The sequence below is a fragment of the Festucalex cinctus genome, chromosome 12 (assembly GCF_051991245.1).
Source record: "Festucalex cinctus isolate MCC-2025b chromosome 12, RoL_Fcin_1.0, whole genome shotgun sequence".
NCBI lineage: Eukaryota > Metazoa > Chordata > Actinopteri > Syngnathiformes > Syngnathidae > Festucalex > Festucalex cinctus.
Genome location: NC_135422.1, coordinates 8072995 through 8093550, shown reverse-complemented (window position 1 = coordinate 8093550; position 20556 = coordinate 8072995). Strand labels below are relative to the sequence as shown.

At 38.8% G+C, this 20556-nt stretch overlaps 1 protein-coding gene and 1 long non-coding RNA gene across 3 annotated transcripts; one reads left to right on the top strand and one right to left on the bottom strand.

Moving 5' to 3' along the window:
- Positions 1-372: 372 nt before the first annotated feature.
- LOC144031405 (disintegrin and metalloproteinase domain-containing protein 17-like) lies at positions 373-20369 on the top strand. Of its 2 annotated transcripts, XM_077538521.1 has the most exons (20): positions 373-576; positions 842-974; positions 9156-9289; positions 9476-9564; positions 10594-10777; positions 11308-11438; positions 11538-11624; positions 12700-12825; positions 12906-13050; positions 13239-13330; positions 13650-13802; positions 14788-14987; positions 15121-15224; positions 15585-15719; positions 15833-15963; positions 16332-16410; positions 16535-16623; positions 16695-16754; positions 17745-17781; positions 19527-20369. In XM_077538521.1, exons 1-20 carry the CDS (start codon positions 471-473, stop codon positions 19898-19900), a joined length of 2589 nt encoding a protein of 862 aa, XP_077394647.1. In that variant the 5' UTR covers positions 373-470; the 3' UTR covers positions 19901-20369. The 2 variants fall into 2 exon arrangements, with proteins under 2 accessions (XP_077394647.1, XP_077394648.1); XM_077538522.1 differs by lacking the exon at positions 17745-17781 and having other exon boundaries at positions 375-576.
- LOC144031412 (uncharacterized) lies at positions 9470-16198 on the bottom strand. The gene is made up of 4 exons (XR_013287526.1): positions 15791-16198; positions 15579-15711; positions 14748-14957; positions 9470-12781 (listed from the first exon to the last, which is right to left on the bottom strand). It is a non-coding gene; the product is annotated as an uncharacterized LOC144031412 (long non-coding RNA).
- Positions 20370-20556: the final 187 nt, after the last annotated feature.

Genomic DNA, 20556 nt, shown 5'->3' with positions numbered 1-20556 from the left:
ACAACTTGCCTTAAATACAGTACATGTATAAATTATACGCTTAATGATGTTTATAGAATTAAACTTGTATATATTTTATTAAATTAAATAATTATCACTGTATAACTGGGTCTAAGGAACTGAGCGATAAAGGGGGGGGGGGGGGGGGGTTCAAAGCAGCACATACCGTCCACTTATTATTATTATTATTATTATTATTATTTTGCTAAAAAATAGTTACCAACCCTCCACAGACCTCCCGCCCCGGCCCTAACGGCCTACGAGCCGTATTCCGTACAATTTATATAGTAGTCTGCTCGCGAGATGGGAGGAGCAAGATGGCCGCCCTGTCGCTTCAATGGCTTGGACGGGCGTGTATGGGCTATCGGCTATCCATTCTGTATTCAGATCAGTGCTTCACACAGACTAGCTGTTACATTTTATGATAATGTCGGCGACGCTGTGATATTTGTTATCAGCGCTGTTTCACCATGTGGAGCGTGTTCTTTTTTGCTTTTCTGGCTCACTTAACCTTGAGCGGAGCGTTTAAGTCAAGAATTACGACTGAAGAAAAGAGTGAAGCTAACGCAGAAATTGGTAAATATTGCTAGCTTTTTTTTTTCTTTTTTTTTTAAGCTAGTCATTCCAAAAATTCTATCGGTAAAAACTCTGCTAAATTACGACTTAATGTTACTTTACATATATTTGCCTAGATTTTAATTATGAATTATATTGTTTAAAACGTATTACATTTGTGCGAGTTGTTAACCCGTGGCATGTCAGCTATGTTTTTGTCAGCCACAAAATACCCTATTGTTCTATTATAATAGCTGTTCATTATCGGGTTGTTCGTGTCTTTCAGATGCACTTCATTCCATTCTGGCCGATTATGAGATTCTGCCAATATCAGACCTCCAATTGCACTCTGTGAGGAAGAGGGACGTGCACCCCTCATCCCACCTGGAGCGCATGGTTAGCTTCAGAGCCTTGCAGAGGTGAACAAGGAGCATTGAAACGCCAACATTTGTCTCATTCTTGTCATTTTATCGTGAGATAGTTTTGTTGCTTTACTCAACCGTATCAACAAGTATATGCTTATTACATAGTGAATTTGGGGTAAATTTTACTCTGGGGGAAAAAAAAGAGACTATATTCGGTCCCAGTCTAAACAGTAAACTTTATACCCCGAACAGAGTAAAATATTAATTAAAAAAACACACACACAACACTGCGGTCAGGCCAGCCGCCACTCGAAAAGACGAAGTCAAGCCAGCCGCCCCAACGATTGTTAATACTGTGCATTACGGTAACGTGCCGACGTGCCCCTGCGTTGGCCACCTTCAAAATAAAAGTTGAGCAACACCTGGTTTATGGTTTAAAATAAAGAATCATAAAAAAACAACGGTTTGTTATTCCAGAACCAGACCAGTTCTAAGGGACACTACTCCACCCCAGGTATCCAACCAAAGTACTTTGAACAAAATATGATGTTGGATTTCAAAATAAAACTCATTTGAAAATTGCAATCTCGACTATAATCCCTGATTTCAAAAAATCATTAAAAATTCATGGTTTGTTATCCCAGGACCAGACCAGTTCTGAGGGACAGTACACCACCCCAGGTATCCAGCCAAAGTACTTTGAACAAAATCTGATGTTGCATTTCAAAATAAAACTCATTTGAACATTGCAATCTCGACTATAATCCCTGATTTCAAAAAATCATTAAAAATTAATGGTTTGTTATCCCAGGAACAGACCAGTTCTAAGGGACACGACACCATCCCAGGTATCCAGCCAAAGTACTTTGAACAAAATCTGATGTTGCATTTCAAAATAAAACTCATTTGAACATTGCAATCTCGACTATAATCCCTGATTTAAAAAAATCATTAAAAATTCATGGTTTGTTATCCCAGGACCAGACCAGTTCTGAGGGACAGTACACCACCCCAGGTATCCAACCAAACTACTTTGAACAAAATCTGATGTTGCATTTCAAAATAAAACTCATTTGAAAATTGAAATCTAGACTATTATTGCTTATTTAAAAAAATCATTAAAAATTCATGGTTTGTTATCCCAGGACCAGACCAGTTCTAGGGGACACTACACCACCCCAGGTATCCAACCAAAGTACTTTGAACAAAATCTGATGTTGCATTTCAAAATAAAACTCATTTGAAAATTGAAATCTAGACTATTATTGCTTATTTAAAAAAATCATTAAAAATTCATGGTTTGTTATCCCAGGACCAGACCAGTTCTAGGGGACACTACACCACCCCAGGTATCCAACCAAAGTACTTTGAACAAAATCTGATGTTGCATTTCAAAATAAAACTCATTTGAACATTGCAATCTCGACTATAATCCCTGATTTCAAAAAATCATTAAAAATTCATGGTTTGTTATCCCAGGACCAGACCAGTTCTAAGGGACACTACACCACCCCAGGTATCCCCCCAAAGTACTTTGAACAAAATCTGATGTTGCATTTCAAAATAAAACTCATTTGAAAATTGCAATCTCGACTATAATCCCTGATTTAAAAAAATCATTAAAAATTCATGGTTTGTTATCCCAGGACCAGACCAGTTCTGAGGGACAGTACACCACCCCAGGTATCCAACCAAAGTACTTTGAACAAAATCTGATGTAGCATTTCAAAATAAAACTCATTTGAAAATTGCAATCTCGACTATAATCCCTGATTTCAAAAAATCATTAAAAATTCATGGTTTGTTATCCCAGGACCAGACCAGTTCTAAGGGACACTACACCATCCCAGGTATCCCCCCAAAGTACTTTGAACAAAATCTGATGTTGCATTTCAAAATAAAACTCATTTGAACATTGCAATCTCGACTATAATCCCTGATTTAAAAAAATCATTAAAAACTCATGGTTTGTTATCCCAGGACCAGACCAGTTCTAGGGGACACTACACCACCCCAGGTATCCAACCAAAGTACTTTGAACAAAATCTGATGTTGCATTTCAAAATAAAACTCATTTGAAAATTGAAATCTAGACTATTATTGCTTATTTAAAAAAATCATTAAAAATTCATGGTTTGTTATCCCAGGACCAGACCAGTTCTAGGGGACACTACACCACCCCAGGTATCCAACCAAAGTACTTTGAACAAAATCTGATGTTGCATTTCAAAATAAAACTCATTTGAACATTGCAATCTCGACTATAATCCCTGATTTCAAAAAATCATTAAAAATTCATGGTTTGTTATCCCAGGACCAGACCAGTTCTAAGGGACACTACACCACCCCAGGTATCCCCCCAAAGTACTTTGAACAAAATCTGATGTTGCATTTCAAAATAAAACTCATTTGAAAATTGCAATCTCGACTATAATCCCTGATTTAAAAAAATCATTAAAAATTCATGGTTTGTTATCCCAGGACCAGACCAGTTCTGAGGGACAGTACACCACCCCAGGTATCCAACCAAAGTACTTTGAACAAAATCTGATGTAGCATTTCAAAATAAAACTCATTTGAAAATTGCAATCTCGACTATAATCCCTGATTTCAAAAAATCATTAAAAATTCATGGTTTGTTATCCCAGGACCAGACCAGTTCTGAGGGACAGTACACCACCCCAGGTATCCAGCCAAAGTACTTTGAACAAAATCTGATGTTGCATTTCAAAATAAAACTCATTTGAACATTGCAATCTCGACTATAATCCCTGATTTAAAAAAATCATTAAAAATTCATGGTTTGTTATCCCAGGAACAGACCAGTTCTAAGGGACACGACACCATCCCAGGTATCCAGCCAAAGTACTTTGAACAAAATCTGATGTTGCATTTCAAAATAAAACTCATTTGAAAATTGAAATCTAGACTATTATTGCTTATTTAAAAAAATCATTAAAAACTCATGGTTTGTTATCCCAGGACCAGACCAGTTCTAGGGGACACTACACCACTCCAGGTATCCAGCCAAACTACTTTGAACAAAATCTGATGTTGCATTTCAAAATAAAACTCATTTGAACATTGCAATCTCGACTATTATTGTTGATTTCAAAAAATCATTAAAAATTCATGCTTTGTTATCCCAGGACCAGACCAGTTCTAGGGGACACTACACCACCCCAGGTATCCAACCAAAGTACTTTGAACAAAATCTGATGTTGCATTTCAAAATAAAACTCATTTGAAAATTGCAATCTCGACTATAATCCCTGATTTCAAAAAATCATTAAAAATTCATGGTTTGTTATCCCAGGACCAGACCAGTTCTAAGGGACACTACACCACCCCAGGTATCCCCCCAAAGTACTTTGAACAAAATCTGATGTTGCATTTCAAAATAAAACTCATTTGAAAATTGCAATCTCGACTATAATCCCTGATTTCAAAAAATCATTAAAAATTCATGGTTTGTTATCCCAGAACCAGACCAGTTCTAAGGGACACTATTATTTTATTACTATATCATTAGTATTATTATGGGAGTGGAATGGAGAAGAGCGGAAACACGCACACACACTCAAGCAACGTTTTTGAGTCATCGGAGTGCCACTGTCTGATCAATATTTAAACGGATGACATCAAATGCAGTCAAATACAGTAATTTAACAATATGACATTCAATGTGAAAGCACATACAATATATGCATATATATATATATATATATATATATATATATATATGTATATATATATATATATATATATATATATATATATATATATATATATATGAAAATTCTTTTGTCATTTTTAATGCTGGTTTTGCTGATGTTTTAGATTTTTATTGCGGCACCAACAAAAGATTTTGGTATCATGATAACACTAATTCACATTTGGCATAAAGGGCAAAACCAGTCTCGTTTTCGGACATTTTTCAATTCTTGTGATGTCATTCCTAGGCACTGCACATGGTACTTAGAACTGGTCTGGTCCTGGGATAACAAACCATGAATTTTTAATGATTTTTTTAAATAAGCAATAATAGTCTAGATTTCAATTTTCAAATGAGTTTTATTTTGAAATGCAACATCAGATTTTGTTCAAAGTAGTTTGGTTGGATACCTGGGGTGGTGTAGTGTCCCTCAGAACTGGTCTGGTCCTGGGATAACAAACCATGAATTTTTAATGATTTTTTGAAATCAGGGATTATAGTCGAGATTGCAATTTTCAAATGAGTTTTATTTTGAAATGCAACATCAGATTTTGTTCAAAGTACTTTGGTTGGATACCTGGGGTGGTGTAGTGTCCCCTAGAACTGGTCTGGTCCTGGGATAACAAACCATGAATTTTTAATGATTTTTTGAAATCAGGGATTATAGTCGAGATTGCAATGTTCAAATGAGTTTTATTTTGAAATGCAACATCAGATTTTGTTCAAAGTACTTTGGCTGGATACCTGGGATGGTGTCGTGTCCCTTAGAACTGGTCTGTTCCTGGGATAACAAACCATGAATTTTTAATGATTTTTTGAAATCAGGGATTATAGTCGAGATTGCAATTTTCAAATGAGTTTTATTTTGAAATGCAACATCAGATTTTGTTCAAAGTACTTTGGTTGGATACCTGGGGTGGTGTAGTGTCCCCTAGAACTGGTCTGGTCCTGGGATAACAAACCATGAATTTTTAATGATTTTTTTAAATCAGGGATTATAGTCGAGATTGCAATTTTCAAATGAGTTTTATTTTGAAATGCAACATCAGATTTTGTTCAAAGTACTTTGGGGGGATACCTGGGATGGTGTAGTGTCCCTTAGAACTGGTCTGGTCCTGGGATAACAAACCATGAATTTTTAATGATTTTTTGAAATCAGGGATTATAGTCGAGATTGCAATGTTCAAATGAGTTTTATTTTGAAATGCAACATCAGATTTTGTTCAAAGTACTTTGGTTGGATACCTGGGGTGGTGTAGTGTCCCCTAGAACTGGTCTGGTCCTGGGATAACAAACCATGAATTTTTAATGATTTTTTTAAATCAGGGATTATAGTCGAGATTGCAATGTTCAAATGAGTTTTATTTTGAAATGCAACATCAGATTTTGTTCAAAGTACTTTGGCTGGATACCTGGGATGGTGTCGTGTCCCTTAGAACTGGTCTGGTCCTGGGATAACAAAGCATGAATTTTTAATGATTTTTTGAAATCAACAATAATAGTCGAGATTGCAATGTTCAAATGAGTTTTATTTTGAAATGCAACATCAGATTTTGTTCAAAGTAGTTTGGCTGGATACCTGGAGTGGTGTAGTGTCCCCTAGAACTGGTCTGGTCCTGGGATAACAAACCATGAGTTTTTAATGATTTTTTGAAATCAGGGATTATAGTCGAGATTGCAATGTTCAAATGAGTTTTATTTTGAAATGCAACATCAGATTTTGTTCAAAGTACTTTGGCTGGATACCTGGGATGGTGTCGTGTCCCTTAGAACTGGTCTGTTCCTGGGATAACAAACCATGAATTTTTAATGATTTTTTGAAATCAGGGATTATAGTCGAGATTGCAATGTTCAAATGAGTTTTATTTTGAAATGCAACATCAGATTTTGTTCAAAGTACTTTGGCTGGATACCTGGGATGGTGTCGTGTCCCTTAGAACTGGTCTGGTCCTGGGATAACAAACCATGAATTTTTAATGATTTTTTTAAATCAACAATAATAGTCGAGATTGCAATTTTCAAATGGGTTTTATTTTGAAATGCAACATCAGATTTTGTTCAAAGTACTTTGGTTGGATACCTGGGGTGGTGTAGTGTCCCTTAGAACTGGTCTGGTCCTGGGATAACAAACCATGAATTTTTAATGATTTTTTTAAATCAGGGATTATAGTCGAGATTGCAATTTTCAAATGAGTTTTATTTTGAAATGCAACATCAGATTTTGTTCAAAGTACTTTGGGGGGATACCTGGGATGGTGTAGTGTCCCTTAGAACTGGTCTGGTCCTGGGATAACAAACCATGAATTTTTAATGATTTTTTGAAATCAGGGATTATAGTCGAGATTGCAATTTTCAAATGAGTTTTATTTTGAAATGCAACATCAGATTTTGTTCAAAGTACTTTGGGGGGATACCTGGGGTGGTGTAGTGTCCCTTAGAACTGGTCTGGTCCTGGGATAACAAACCATGAATTTTTAATGATTTTTTGAAATCAGGGATTATAGTCGAGATTGCAATTTTCAAATGAGTTTTATTTTGAAATGCAACATCAGATTTTGTTCAAAGTACTTTGGTTGGATACCGATGGTTGTGTAGTGTCCCCTAGAACTGGTCTGTTCCTGGGATAACAAACCATGAATTTTTAATGATTTTTTGAAATCAGGGATTATAGTCGAGATTTCAATTTTCAAATGAGTTTTATTTTGAAATGCAACATCAGATTTTGTTCAAAGTACTTTGGCTGGATACCTGGGGTGGTGTACTGTCCCTCAGAACTGGTCTGGTCCTGGGATAACAAACCATGAATTTTTAATGATTTTTTTAAATCAGGGATTATAGTCGAGATTGCAATGTTCAAATGAGTTTTATTTTGAAATGCAACATCAGATTTTGTTCAAAGTACTTTGGCTGGATACCTGGGGTGGTGTACTGTCCCTCAGAACTGGTCTGGTCCTGGGATAACAAACCATGAATTTTTAATGATTTTTTGAAATCAGGGATTATAGTCGAGATTGCAATTTTCAAATGAGTTTTATTTTGAAATGCTACATCAGATTTTGTTCAAAGTACTTTGGTTGGATACCTGGGGTGGTGTAGTGTCCCTCAGAACTGGTCTGGTCCTGGGATAACAAACCATGAATTTTTAATGATTTTTTTAAATCAGGGATTATAGTCGAGATTGCAATTTTCAAATGAGTTTTATTTTGAAATGCAACATCAGATTTTGTTCAAAGTACTTTGGGGGGATACCTGGGGTGGTGTAGTGTCCCCTAGAACTGGTCTGGTCCTGGGATAACAAACCATGAATTTTTAATGATTTTTTGAAATCAGGGATTATAGTCGAGATTTCAATTTTCAAATGAGTTTTATTTTGAAATGCAACATCAGATTTTGTTCAAATTAGTTTGGTTGGATACCTGGGGTGGTGTAGTGTCCCTCAGAACTGGTCTGGTCCTGGGATAACAAACCATGAATTTTTAATGATTTTTTGAAATCAGGGATTATAGTCGAGATTGCAATGTTCAAATGAGTTTTATTTTGAAATGCAACATCAGATTTTGTTCAAAGTACTTTGGCTGGATACCTGGGATGGTGTCGTGTCCCTTAGAACTGGTCTGGTCCTGGGATAACAAACCATGAATTTTTAATGATTTTTTTAAATCAACAATAATAGTCGAGATTTAAATTTTCAAATGGGTTTTATTTTGAAATGCAACATCAGATTTTGTTCAAAGTAGTTTGGTTGGATACCTGGGGTGGTGTACTGTCCCTCAGAACTGGTCTGGTCCTGGGATAACAAACCATGAATTTTTAATGATTTTTTTAAATCAGGGATTATAGTCGAGATTGCAATTTTCAAATGAGTTTTATTTTGAAATGCAACATCAGATTTTGTTCAAAGTACTTTGGCTGGATACCTGGGGTGGTGTACTGTCCCTCAGAACTGGTCTGGTCCTGGGATAACAAACCATGAATTTTTAATGATTTTTTGAAATCAGGGATTATAGTCGAGATTGCAATTTTCAAATGAGTTTTATTTTGAAATGCAACATCAGATTTTGTTCAAAGTACTTTGGCTGGATACCTGGGGTGGTGTAGTGTCCCTTAGAACTGGTCTGGTTCTGGAATAACAAACCGTTATTTTTTTATGATTCTTTATTTTAAACCCTAAACCAGGTGTTGAGCAGCTTTTATTTTGAAGGTGGCCAGCGCAGGGGCACGGCGGCATGTTACCGTAATGCACAGTATTAACAATCGTTGGGGCGGCTGGCTTGACTTCGTCTTTTCGAGTGGCGGCTGGCTTGACCGCAGTCACACAACGGTTGCGGAACGATTACAGAACCTTCAGGTTGGGAGACAGCCTACCTAAACACTGACCCATGGCAGTCTTACTCGGCATCACAGGTGTCAGGTGGAATCCTCGTATACTTCCATTTTTGGTCACCTGTTAGCTAAGAATAAGCCTATCATAGTCAAATGTGACATGGATTTGTACGTATGTTTTTCTATGTTCTTTCCAGATATTTCAAGCTCTACTTGAGCACCAGCACATACCTTTTCACTGACAACTTCAAAGCTGTGTTTGTCGATCAACTCGGAAGGGAGGAGAACTTCAACGTTCAGCGTCAGAACTATTTCACGGGGCATGTGGTCGGTGAGTTGACGTGAAACCGCCTGACCTGTATGTTTGTTGACCAGTTTGTATGGTCAAAACATCATGTTTCCAGTACAGTGGTACTTTTATTTTGTCGTCTTATAACTGTTAACATTACAATCAGGACATGGCGTTTTTTTTTCTGTAGGAACATTATTTCCAAAACTTACGCTCTTTTGTTTTCAGGTGAAGAGAATTCTCGTGTGCAGGCGCACATCGATGGAGATGAATTTTCAGCTCACATTCTAAGTGATGGAGCAGAGTACAATGTAGAGGTAAGGCGACGAATCATTGTTTTTGTTTGCATATACAATGAATAATAAATTAGTTCAAATCACTGCTGTTGGATGCTTCTGGTTTTATTTTGAGGACAGGAGAAACAGGGACCTGTTTAAGATGTTTTAATCACTGTCTTTGACAAGTATACTTGTCAATTACATTTTTTCTACTGGGCTAGATGGGGGAGAATCTGATTAAGCTCCACTGTAAATGTCAAACTTGGAAGCAACTTTACTGATGCACAATCACCAGTAGATGACATCATAACTCAATTTTATAGTGTGAGAGTCCATGGGAGCAATAGCTGCATTTTGTGCAACCTACTTTTCTTCTGTAGATTATAAAAGAACGGGATAAGGCAGAAAGGAGAGTCTATTCTATGATTTGGCAGATTCGGTTTATATATACTTACTGACTATAATATCACGCAGGTATTGAAAATTTTGAAATTTTCAAAAATGGCTGGCATCATTGATTATGCAATGGAACCTCCAGCTTGAACAAAATTCTTTTTGTGTTGTTCATCAACCTCACATTTGTTTGTATTTAGAAATGATTTCCCCCATTGGACAGTTTACCAAAAAATCAAGTCAGAAAACTAATTTAGTTCCTCCTAATTTATTTAAATGCATCATCATCATCATTTTCATAACATCTACATCTAGTGTACATGAACTTAACAATGGAGAACAAAAAGGATGTTAAGTCTACAACAAACATAAATCAATAACTTCAAAGAAACTGAAGATCTGATTGACGATCAATATGTCAATGAAGAATCTATTTTGGGTCCTGATGGAAATATAAATAATTCATTGCATGGTCAAACTCTGGCTGCAATAAAACCTTTTATTAATTTGACAGGCAGCTTTCCGTGACATTTTCATACCTGTCATGTCACCCACGCTTACAACAAAATGTAACCACTGTATACTCACAGTTATTTGGAATTATTATCAACTAGACATTTTGCTGGGCAGCTATATCTTCCAGTTCACCTCAACTGTTTTGTCCATTTTTGACAGCCCTTATGGAGGTTTACAGACAACCCTGACGATGGCAGGTTGCTGGTGTATCGCTCAGAAGACATCAAGAATCTGAGCCGCATAACCTCTCCAAAAGTGTGTGCTTACCTGCACGCCAAGGACCTGCTGCCCGAGTCCACCCGTGCAGGCTGGGACGAGCCCGAGGTGACGGACAATATAAACGGTGTGTCTGTTTTGACTGTCTCTCATATTTACAGCTTCAAACGTACGTACATAGAAGGATGATGTAAGTTGGTTCGGAACAGCAGGAAAGAAAAAGAGTAGGAGGATAACAAATAGCTAAGCTGGAAGAGGATCTGGTCGGTGGAGAAGAGGGCGTGGGTGTCAGATAAGATTCTTGCGCTGTCATTTTAATAAAAGCCTGCGAAACACGTACACAATTGTGATTAGGAATAATTATCCCTTCCCCTCTGTACTTTAGTAAATGTTTTGACAAAAGGTTGGTTATGAAATGAAGCCACTTTGTACTACTTTTTAAATCTGTTTCAAGTATTTGGCATCTTAAGGGAGCATATTAATATTTACCACAAAAGTAGTCGTGGAAAATGACATTGTTTACTTTTTAAGGGCGTATGCTTGTGTATTTATCCTATTGTCTGCTAATTCCTGCCTGTTGTTCATTTAAATAAGGCAGTTCACATCTGTTGTGTTTTCTATTTATGTCTGGCTAAAACTGCACCTTTCACTTTGCAGATTTCCATCACAGAGAGAAGCGGCAGGTCCACGACCACAACAAGAACACCTGCCCCCTTTTGCTGGTTGCAGACCACCGCTTTTTTCGGCACATGGGTCGCGGGCAAGAGAGCGTCACGCTCAATTACCTGGTCAGACACCTACAACTCAAAACCTCTTGTTTAGCCAATGACATATATTGTTGTAATATTTCTGCATATCTGCATCTGCATCTGTTTTTCTTGCTTCAGATTGAGCTGATTGATCGAGTCGATGACATTTATCGAAATACAGCGTGGGACGACGAATTCAAAGGCTATGGGGTGCAAATACATCAGGTTTGTGTAGTACACCATAGTGGCGACAAACCGTCTTCCCTTTTTGCTGTGTCACTTTAGGAAGCGACTGACTGGTGGACTGAAACGGTCCCCTCGTTGAGACATACATTTTATGAGGAACTGAAAGCTTTTGTGTGCGGCTCATTAAGTTTGTTCCACTGGCGTTGCGAATGAATAGACACACTGTGTATTGGACTGTGACTGGCCTTTTCTCACTCAAAAGATATGCATTCATTGTTCAGCCACACCAAGTAATTTCTTGTTCACTCTTAATGGTATTTTTCTGGTTTAAAGTACATGAAATGTATTTGTTATATATTGACTTAGGTTATGAGGCTTGTGATTGCTAAAAATTAAGGGTGTCAAAATGAGTGCTTTAATTTTGACTTCATTTAAAGTTCCTTTAATCTACGATTAATGACCGCCCCTTGGAAGACCTTTACTGGGGGAATTCCAGTCGCAATGCAGCAGACACGTCCACGTCAAAATTTAACAGTGACAAATTTAATATTTGTGGACACTGGGGTCAAGTTGTATTTTACAATTTTAAAAATGTGAAGAATTTCATAAGAAGAACTTCATGTTAAAGATTAGATAGCCCTTAAAATGAAAAGAAAAATGCACTAAGCTCTCACCGTCTTACAAAATCAATTATGCCATCTAGTGGCAGACAACTGATCTCAACACAAATCAATATCACACTTTTTTTTTTTTTTTTTTTTTTAAACAGTACATCTTTTTAATTTTAACTCAGTTTTATGAGTTATTCTGAAATTACTATATCAATGACGAAAAGATGTAGCTATAATAAATTCTATTAGTTCAACATTTATTCCATTTTTATATTAACAAGAGTATGAAAACTTAGAAAATATATTTTCCTGTACATTTAGAACAGAAATAAAATTTGCGATTAATCACGAGCTAACTATTGAAGTCATGCATTTAATTGTGACAAAAAAGAAGTAATCGCCTGACACCCCTATTAAAATTATTTTAAAAAAAATATTATTATTATTAGTAGTAGTAGTAGTATTAATATATATATTTATGTTATCACCGGATCTCTTCTCAGATCATCATCCACAGGGAGCCCACGAAACCTCCTCCGAGTCGTGCTGTCGCCCGCTGGGCCCACTACAACATGGAGAACAGCCCTGTGCAAGGGAAAGAGGTTTGGGATGTCAAGAAGCTTCTGGAGGTAGGTGCGGCGAACGCAATTGTGTAACACAAGGAGCTACAGTACATCAAATAATGAAGTCATTCTTAAATTATCTGCAGCAATTCAGCGCAGACATAGCCGACAACGCGTCTACTGTGTGTCTGGCCCATTTGTTCACATACCAGGATTTTGCCGAGGGCACCTTGGGCCTCGCCTACGTGGCCCCCTCCAAACCTCTGGCCCTGGGCGGCCTCTGCCCCAAAGGTAAGGACAATGGCTCTGTTTTGAAAAGCCTGTCATTGAGACATATGATCACGTTTGGTGTATTTGACAGTTTTGCTTGTGGCGTTATTCGGATGCTGCCTGCGTTTGTGTATTTAATATGAAGCGTGTATAGAAACTGTGGATGTGTCTAAGGAGAACAAAGACTGAAATCTTGTTTGCTTTTACAGCTTACTTTCCATCTCTGTCTGCCATGAAGCCCAGTTACCTCAACACTGGCTTGACCAGCACCAAGAATTATGGCAAAACAATCCTGACAAAGGTCAAGCTCACCTTCCATAAAATATGAATAAAACATGGTTGATAGTCATGGCAAGTTTTGTTATAATTATATACATTGTTCCATTTGAGCAAATAAGTTGACTTGAGATTTTTGCATGTTGAAGTTCAGATAATTGCCTAAAGAATATGTGAATGTTGAGATTCATTAAGAGGCTTAAATGTTATAATATAATATTCAACAAGTTACTGTATGTTACATGCGAGGAAAGGTGTTTCTGAGATGTCAAGAATCTTTGTCGGTCAACTTTCAGTCCTGAGCAGTGTTTACCCTAAACTCAAGTATATGCTTGTCCCATCAGGAGGCAGATTTGGTGACCACTCATGAACTGGGCCATAATTTCGGTGCCGAACACGATCCGGACAACATTCCACATTGTGCTCCCAGTGACGACCAGGGGGGGAAGTTTATAATGTACCCAATTGCTGTGAGCGGAGACCATGTCAACAACAAGGTACAAACATCATACTGCTGCTACTTAATCTTGTGTAGCCGTTTTTTTTTTTTTTTTTTTTTTAATTCAACTCTGTACCCCCACTCTTGTCGGTGAGTTCTTTCAAATCTGAACATAAAGGCTTTACAAATTTGTGCAATCTGGATTTATTTCCTTTATGTGTGCTCAAAATGCCATCGGAGTTGGCAGTTTCATGCAAGTCTTGCAGTGTTATTGAGGTATGTTAGCCACTTATCAGCTGCTAATTAGGCCAATAAGGGCTGCTGAGGAGGGCTAAATACTAGCTGTTTATCTGTCAACCTTCCGCCCAAGATCATTGACAGTCACTTTAATGAAAAGGACATGATAGACATGTGCGAGGTGGACATGTTCAGATTGCCGATGAAGTGTCAGGAGTGTTTTTTTCACCTCGGCTTCGATGACGCTGCTCTGTGAATAGAAGCCTGTAATTTACTGACTTGTAAAATAAAATTCAAATGTACAAATATTCTGTATGACGTGATTAGGTTGCGTAATACATTTCTTATGAAGCCATCTTTGTTGAGCTATCAGCACAGATTGCTGACGTAGGCGACTTATCAGTTTGGCAGAAAATTCAGATAATTTGCATAAATTGCATATAAGTCGGTAAAGCTTGGATGACGTCCAATCAGACTGGCAAGATTTGAGGCATTCAAAATAAGTCCAGCCAAGATGCCACGGAAGGTGTTGAGTCGTTGCATTTATGTGATGCAAAGTGTGAAAGCCGGTTTTAAATGAGCCCCTTTCAGGAATATGTAACAGAAAATGATGGAGGATTATTATGACTTTGTTGTTGTGAATACAGAATTCACAAAAACAGCACTAACAAAAAACAATGAGTACATTTTTGAGCTCATAATTTAATAAGCCAATTAATCCGATTTGAAGTGATTCTAATCAGACAGCTAGTGCTGCCCCACTTACAGTCAGTCAACTTTAACCCCTCCAACGTCTCCTCTTGCAGCGTTTCTCCAACTGCAGCAAAATCTCTATCGTAAAGACGCTGCGTTTCAAGGCTCACAAGTGCTTCAAGGAGAGGAACCGCAACGTGTGTGGGAACTCCCGAGTAGAAGAAGGCGAGGACTGCGACCCTGGCTTGCTTCACCTCCACGATGACGCTTGCTGCTTGTCCAGCTGCAAATTCAAACCAGGTTCCCAGTGCAGGTATGAAATCTTTAATCTGACATAAAAAAAATTTAAAATTCTTTTTAAACGTGCTCAAACTACAAATATTTGACAGTGGATTTAGTAGTTCCTCTTCATCGCCTGAACGCACACCATTATTTTTTCCCCACAGTGACCGAAACAGCCCGTGCTGCAACAAGTGCAGGTTTAAGCAGGCAGGAACAAGGTGCCAAGAGCCCATCAGTGCCACCTGTAAGGGCAATGCCTTCTGCACAGGTTGGTATGCGCCCCCTGCTGGCAGACACAAACAACTGAATCCGATATATTGCGTTTGTGTTTGTCACAGTTGCTCAGGTCTCAGATGCTGTTTTTTTGCGGTTAGCAGTGATTGTGACCTGAGCCCTTAGGAACTGTGATGTCATTTTCAGTCAACAGCAAGTGACAAAATGGCCGCCCAGAAATGGATAAAAACGGATGGATTTTCATGCTTAAGCCACAGAGGCAATATTAACCAAAATGCTTTACAAAATATTATTGTAAAGTACATTTTTGGGTTGACTCCCCCTTTTAAGGCTTGTGATCTTCAAGAGAGAACAAAAACATTTCAGTTGTAATACATTTATGTTTTACCTGAAGGCAACAGCAGTGAGTGTCCTCGCCCGGAAAATGCCGCCGACAACACGGTTTGCGTGGACAACGGCCTGTGCCGCAATGGAGAGTGCAACCCGTTCTGTGAGGCCGTTCAGAACCTTCAGTCCTGTGCCTGCAATAGTATGAAATTCATCATAATCAACACATATTTTCTATTTCTTTTCCTACCCAGTGTGAGCTTGTGCGCTTACCATTGAAGCAAATGACGAGTTATGCCACTCTCCTCCATGCAGCAACAGAGGATTCCTGCAAAGTGTGCTGCCGGACAAAAGATGGCACCTGCGCACCCTTTGTCCAGAGCAATGGCAACTTCCTGTTCCTACGGAGAGGGAAACCTTGCACCGTGGGCTTCTGCGATGAGAATGTGAGTGTGGAAAACGTACGCTTGAGACGTGACACTGTTACGTTCCGATTGATTTGATGATGGTGTTGGTGCAGTTTGCTGCATGTCCTGTCCTGTACTTTATCGTGGTTGTTCTGTAATCCACTTGAGTCCGTTCTTGTCTTTAAGGTTGATTTAATTACTAAACAAACAGACAGTAAACATACAGTAAGAAAACAGTGTGTCTCCGCAGCTCAAAGCTGCCTGACTGAGCTTCTTACCGGACACAACATATATTAGCATAAAGAATAACATACATAATCATAAAGGAAGAAGAGCATCATAACTATGACTTGTATGACATGTCCTTTGGCCTGTAACACATACAGTTGGTGTTGATATTTTTGCAGGGGAAATGCATGAAGCAGGTGCAGGATGTTATTGAGCGTCTCTGGGACTTCATTGACAAATTGGACATCAACACATTTGGTAAATGATTGTTATCACACAACCACATGAAAGCATTATAATAATTATGATTTTTTTTTTAATTTAATCTCCTGACACCCCGACTTTTTATTCATATTTTTTTGTCTAAATGTCTCCCCATTAGGGAAGTTCCTGGCGGATAACATTGTGGGTTCTGTCGTCGTGTTCTCACTCATCTTCTGGATCCCTCTTAGTATTCTCGTTCACTGCGTGGTAAGAACCTAACTTTAATTCTACCAGCAGAGTTAATTGTGACAAATATTTGACGTTATGTTCTCTTACAGGACAAGAAACTCGACCAGCAGTATGAGGAGAACACAATGTCACTGTACTGCCCTCTGAATGTAAGTGCATCTTCGCTTACACGCTACCCTTGTGCATTGTGAAAGTCTCTTTTTGAAGAATTCTGTGGTGAGCATGAATCATTTTCATTCAGCGGAAACATTTTTCCTTTGCTTCCAGTCAATTCTATCACTCTAACCCGAGGAAAAAAAAACAAAAAACGGACACCGACTATTTCAGTCATACCCCTGATATCCAATATAAGACCTGTATCAATGGCTAACTTGCCCCTATAGATGCTGCAAATATGTTATATCGATTATTTCCGGTATGTGAGAGTGGTAAGTGATACAATATGACATGATTATATCCTCATCCAGATATAGATTCTGTCATTGTAGAAAGTATTATGCATAAAATGATAATTAGAAAGGCACTCTACCAAGGTGGAAGGATTATGGTCTGCATATTAGCACAAAGGACATTGTTAGATGTAAAAGTACTGGTGTATATTTATTAAAGAGGAAGTCAAACCATTTTTTTTTTTACAATAATATGTTCTATGCAGCCCCACTAGTCTAAATATAGCAAAATCCAGCCGTTTTTATCCATCTCGGGGCGGCCATTTCATTACTTGTCAACTGAAGGTTGACTTCCATGTTGCTAAAAGCTCAGGCAACAACCAATCACAGCTCAACTTCAGAAAACAGGTGAGCTGTGATTGGTCGTTGCCTGAGCCTTGATCAGCATTGATGTCATCTTCAGTTGACAGCAAGTGGCAAAATGGCCGCCCCCTGAGATGGATAAAAACAGATGGATTTTGTTGTCATATTCCACAAATGTAATATTAATCAAAATGTCATGTATCGACTAGTGTGGTCACATATAACATAATATTGTCAAGAAATGTTTTAAGGTTGACTTCACTTTAAAAAAAGAAAAAAAAGTGAGATCAAAGTACAGAGTTGGAAGCTTAGCAGTGGGGCTGTCGGTCCGTGCAGGCTTTCAATGACCTTTCTGTCACTCTTGGCCTTTTCTTATTGGAACTGCAGCAGACGCTGGAGGTTTGTAATAGAGCTCCAGCCATAGGTGAGTGCGTGCGCCATGGCTTGGTGTTGCGTTGCCATCCAGTCCATGATGATGATGATGATGATGATGATGATGCATGGTCTGTAGGCCCACGTTTGGGATACTCCCGCACTCCTTTACTCCTTGACGTAATCGCTGATCGCCCACAAAGTCGCCGCAAGGACGTCCCATGCGCCATCCGATCAGAAATTACCTCAAGAACGCAAGATTGCATCTTGGGAGTACTCAAACTGAAACTTGTCGCCGTCTGTGAAATCAGATGCAGTGTGTGTCCACATTTTCAGTTTGCATCTGCCGCGAGCAGAGCAAGGTGCTTTTATTTTATTTTTTTAATTCACTTGATGTCTTTTAACCCTGTTTTGTTTTTTAGTTGCTTTTTGCACAGTTGTCACTATTTTGTTGTTTGGGGGGATGAGAACATTCCACCATAAACTTTCCTCACAGGACACTTGAGCCTATTTTACACATTTGAAATATGTTTTGTTAAAGAAACAGTCCCATTTGCTTAACTCATTCACTCCCAGCACATTTTTTGCTGTTTTACTGGATTTTTGACTGATTTTGCAAGGCCCACAGAATATTGTGTCCTATTGCTATCAAAACATGGAACCTACAAAAAGAAAGATTAGCGTCTCTTCTTTCACCAGGAAAAAAATATATATTTCTATCTGTTTCCTTTTTGCAGCAATTGCCATTAGAATATAGCAACGTTTCATCATTATTCACAAATCTGTTTAAAACAGTGGGGAAACGTTTTTTGCAACATGGCCCAGGTTGATCTCTTATACTCTGCTGCCACCTGCTGGACATTTTTGTATTAACTACCATTGCTTGAAGCATTATCTTCATTTCAGAGGCTGCATCAAAGCCTCCTATATGCTCTAGCATAAAAAACAAAACAAAAAAAACCCAAACATAATATATAAATACGTCTTTGGGAGCATGGTAATATTTAACTCATTGACTCCCAGCCCTTTTCATTGAAGAAACCCCCTTTTGAGAGATTTTGCAAGGCCCACAGAACATTGTGTTCTATTGCTATAAAAACATGGACCCTACAAAAAGAAAGAAAGAGTCTCTTTTTTCATCAGGAAAAAAAAAAAGTATATTCTGTATCTGTTTCCATTTTGCAGCCATTAGCATTAGAATGTAGCTTAGTTTCATCAATATTCACATTCCTGACAAGCAGAGCTTGCAACATGACCCTGGCTGATCTCTTATACTCTGCTGCCACCTGCTGGCTGTGTTTTTCATAACTACCATTGCTTTAAGCCACCTCTTCATGTCAGAAGCTGCATCAAAGCCTTCTGTATGCTCTTGCATAAAAAAAAATGAGTTTTTACACGTTTATGGGCTTGAATGAGTTAAAACAGAACATATTTATACGTTTTTGGGAGCAAAAGAGTTAATATATCATATCATCAGCCATCACTAGTGTCTCTGAGCACCACATTGAGGCTGAAATCTGTATGGACCCAAAAAAATGTTTTCAAATCCATGTGCATGTACGGTACTTGGGGCAGTCCAGCCATAAGAAACGAGACTTGCAGTTAAGTAACGAATATACTAAAATCAGTCGACAGTATTTATTTTCCATCCCAACCAAGAAAATGGCATCCTTCTTGGTGGAAATGAAGCTAAAATGCCACACTGATTTGAGTAAAAAAAAACAACAAAAAAAACGGAAGGGATCTCGCCTCAGTACCACGCATTTGATCTCTGCGCTTGCCTCTCTCTCTCTCCAGCAAGAAATCCTGAACAACTTGGAGACGGCGCCCATGCGCATCGTCAAGCCGCCTCAGCCTCCCACTTCCTCCTCCGCCGGCCCGACCGCGCCCTTACCGCAGCCCCGCCAAGCCACGGCCGCCGCCGTCTCGAACCCAACCACCGGCCCGAGCTACGTGCCCACGCCGGACGCCGACGGCGTGGGGCTGCGGATGGCCACCATCCAGGAGGACAACAGCAGCGACTCTCACCCGGGAGAGGAGGCGGGCCGGGCCGGCGACTTCCCAACCGCCGGAGCCTGCTTGTCGGCTACGAGATCCTCCTTCGAGGATCTGAGCGAGCAGAGCCCGTCGGGCCGGGAGCGGCGGCGCCTCAAAAGGCAGGAGTGCTTTGACGCCAAAGAGACTCAATGCTAAGTCCAATTGTTGTGTAACTAACATTCATGTGGACGCTTATTCAATGGAAAGCCGTTTGTGCATTTAGTTGATATCCAATCTTAAGGTCCATGTACTAGTACGCCCTCTGTCTTCAAAAGTAGCACCAGCCTTACTAATGAGGACACAGAATACTAGTCCGTTGACCTAAATCTTAGTATCAAGGATATCAAATAAATTCTCAAAGGACTTCCCATGCTTTTCTCAAGATGAACCACCTCCCATTGAAGTGTCATTTCCTCTTTCATCGTACCTCAAAAGCATTTCCAACAGTATTTACTCGCCACAAGTCGCCATGCTGCACTTTGAAATCATTTACTCTGCGTAATAGTGTACAAAACCACTGAATGATCGTCTTACTGTAATCCTGCGCCATTTTGTGGGGGACAGGGACCAAGCCCTGCTTCAAATAGCTAATTTTAGCTTTTTTTAAAAAAAATAATGCCCACAATTGATGCCCCCTGAAATGTGTATAATCGCCTATATTAACAGTTTACATTGTGAATATACCACAAACTATTGATTCCATGTCACTTTAAAATCATTTACTGCGTTAGTATTAGTTGGGCTTTGGCGCCATCTTGTGGTATGAGCACACAACTATGCCAAGAACCCC

Excerpts from the sequence above, each read along its gene's own strand:
- LOC144031405 (XM_077538521.1), top strand. The coding sequence starts at position 471 with ATGTGGAGCGTGTTCTTTTTTGCTTTTCTGGCTCACTTAACCTTGAGC. Across the intron at positions 14,988-15,120 it reads AAACCAGGTTCCCAGTGCAG|TGACCGAAACAGCCCGTGCT; the intron begins GTATGAAATCTT and ends TTTTCCCCACAG. Across the intron at positions 15,964-16,331 it reads TGGGCTTCTGCGATGAGAAT|GGGAAATGCATGAAGCAGGT; the intron begins GTGAGTGTGGAA and ends ATATTTTTGCAG.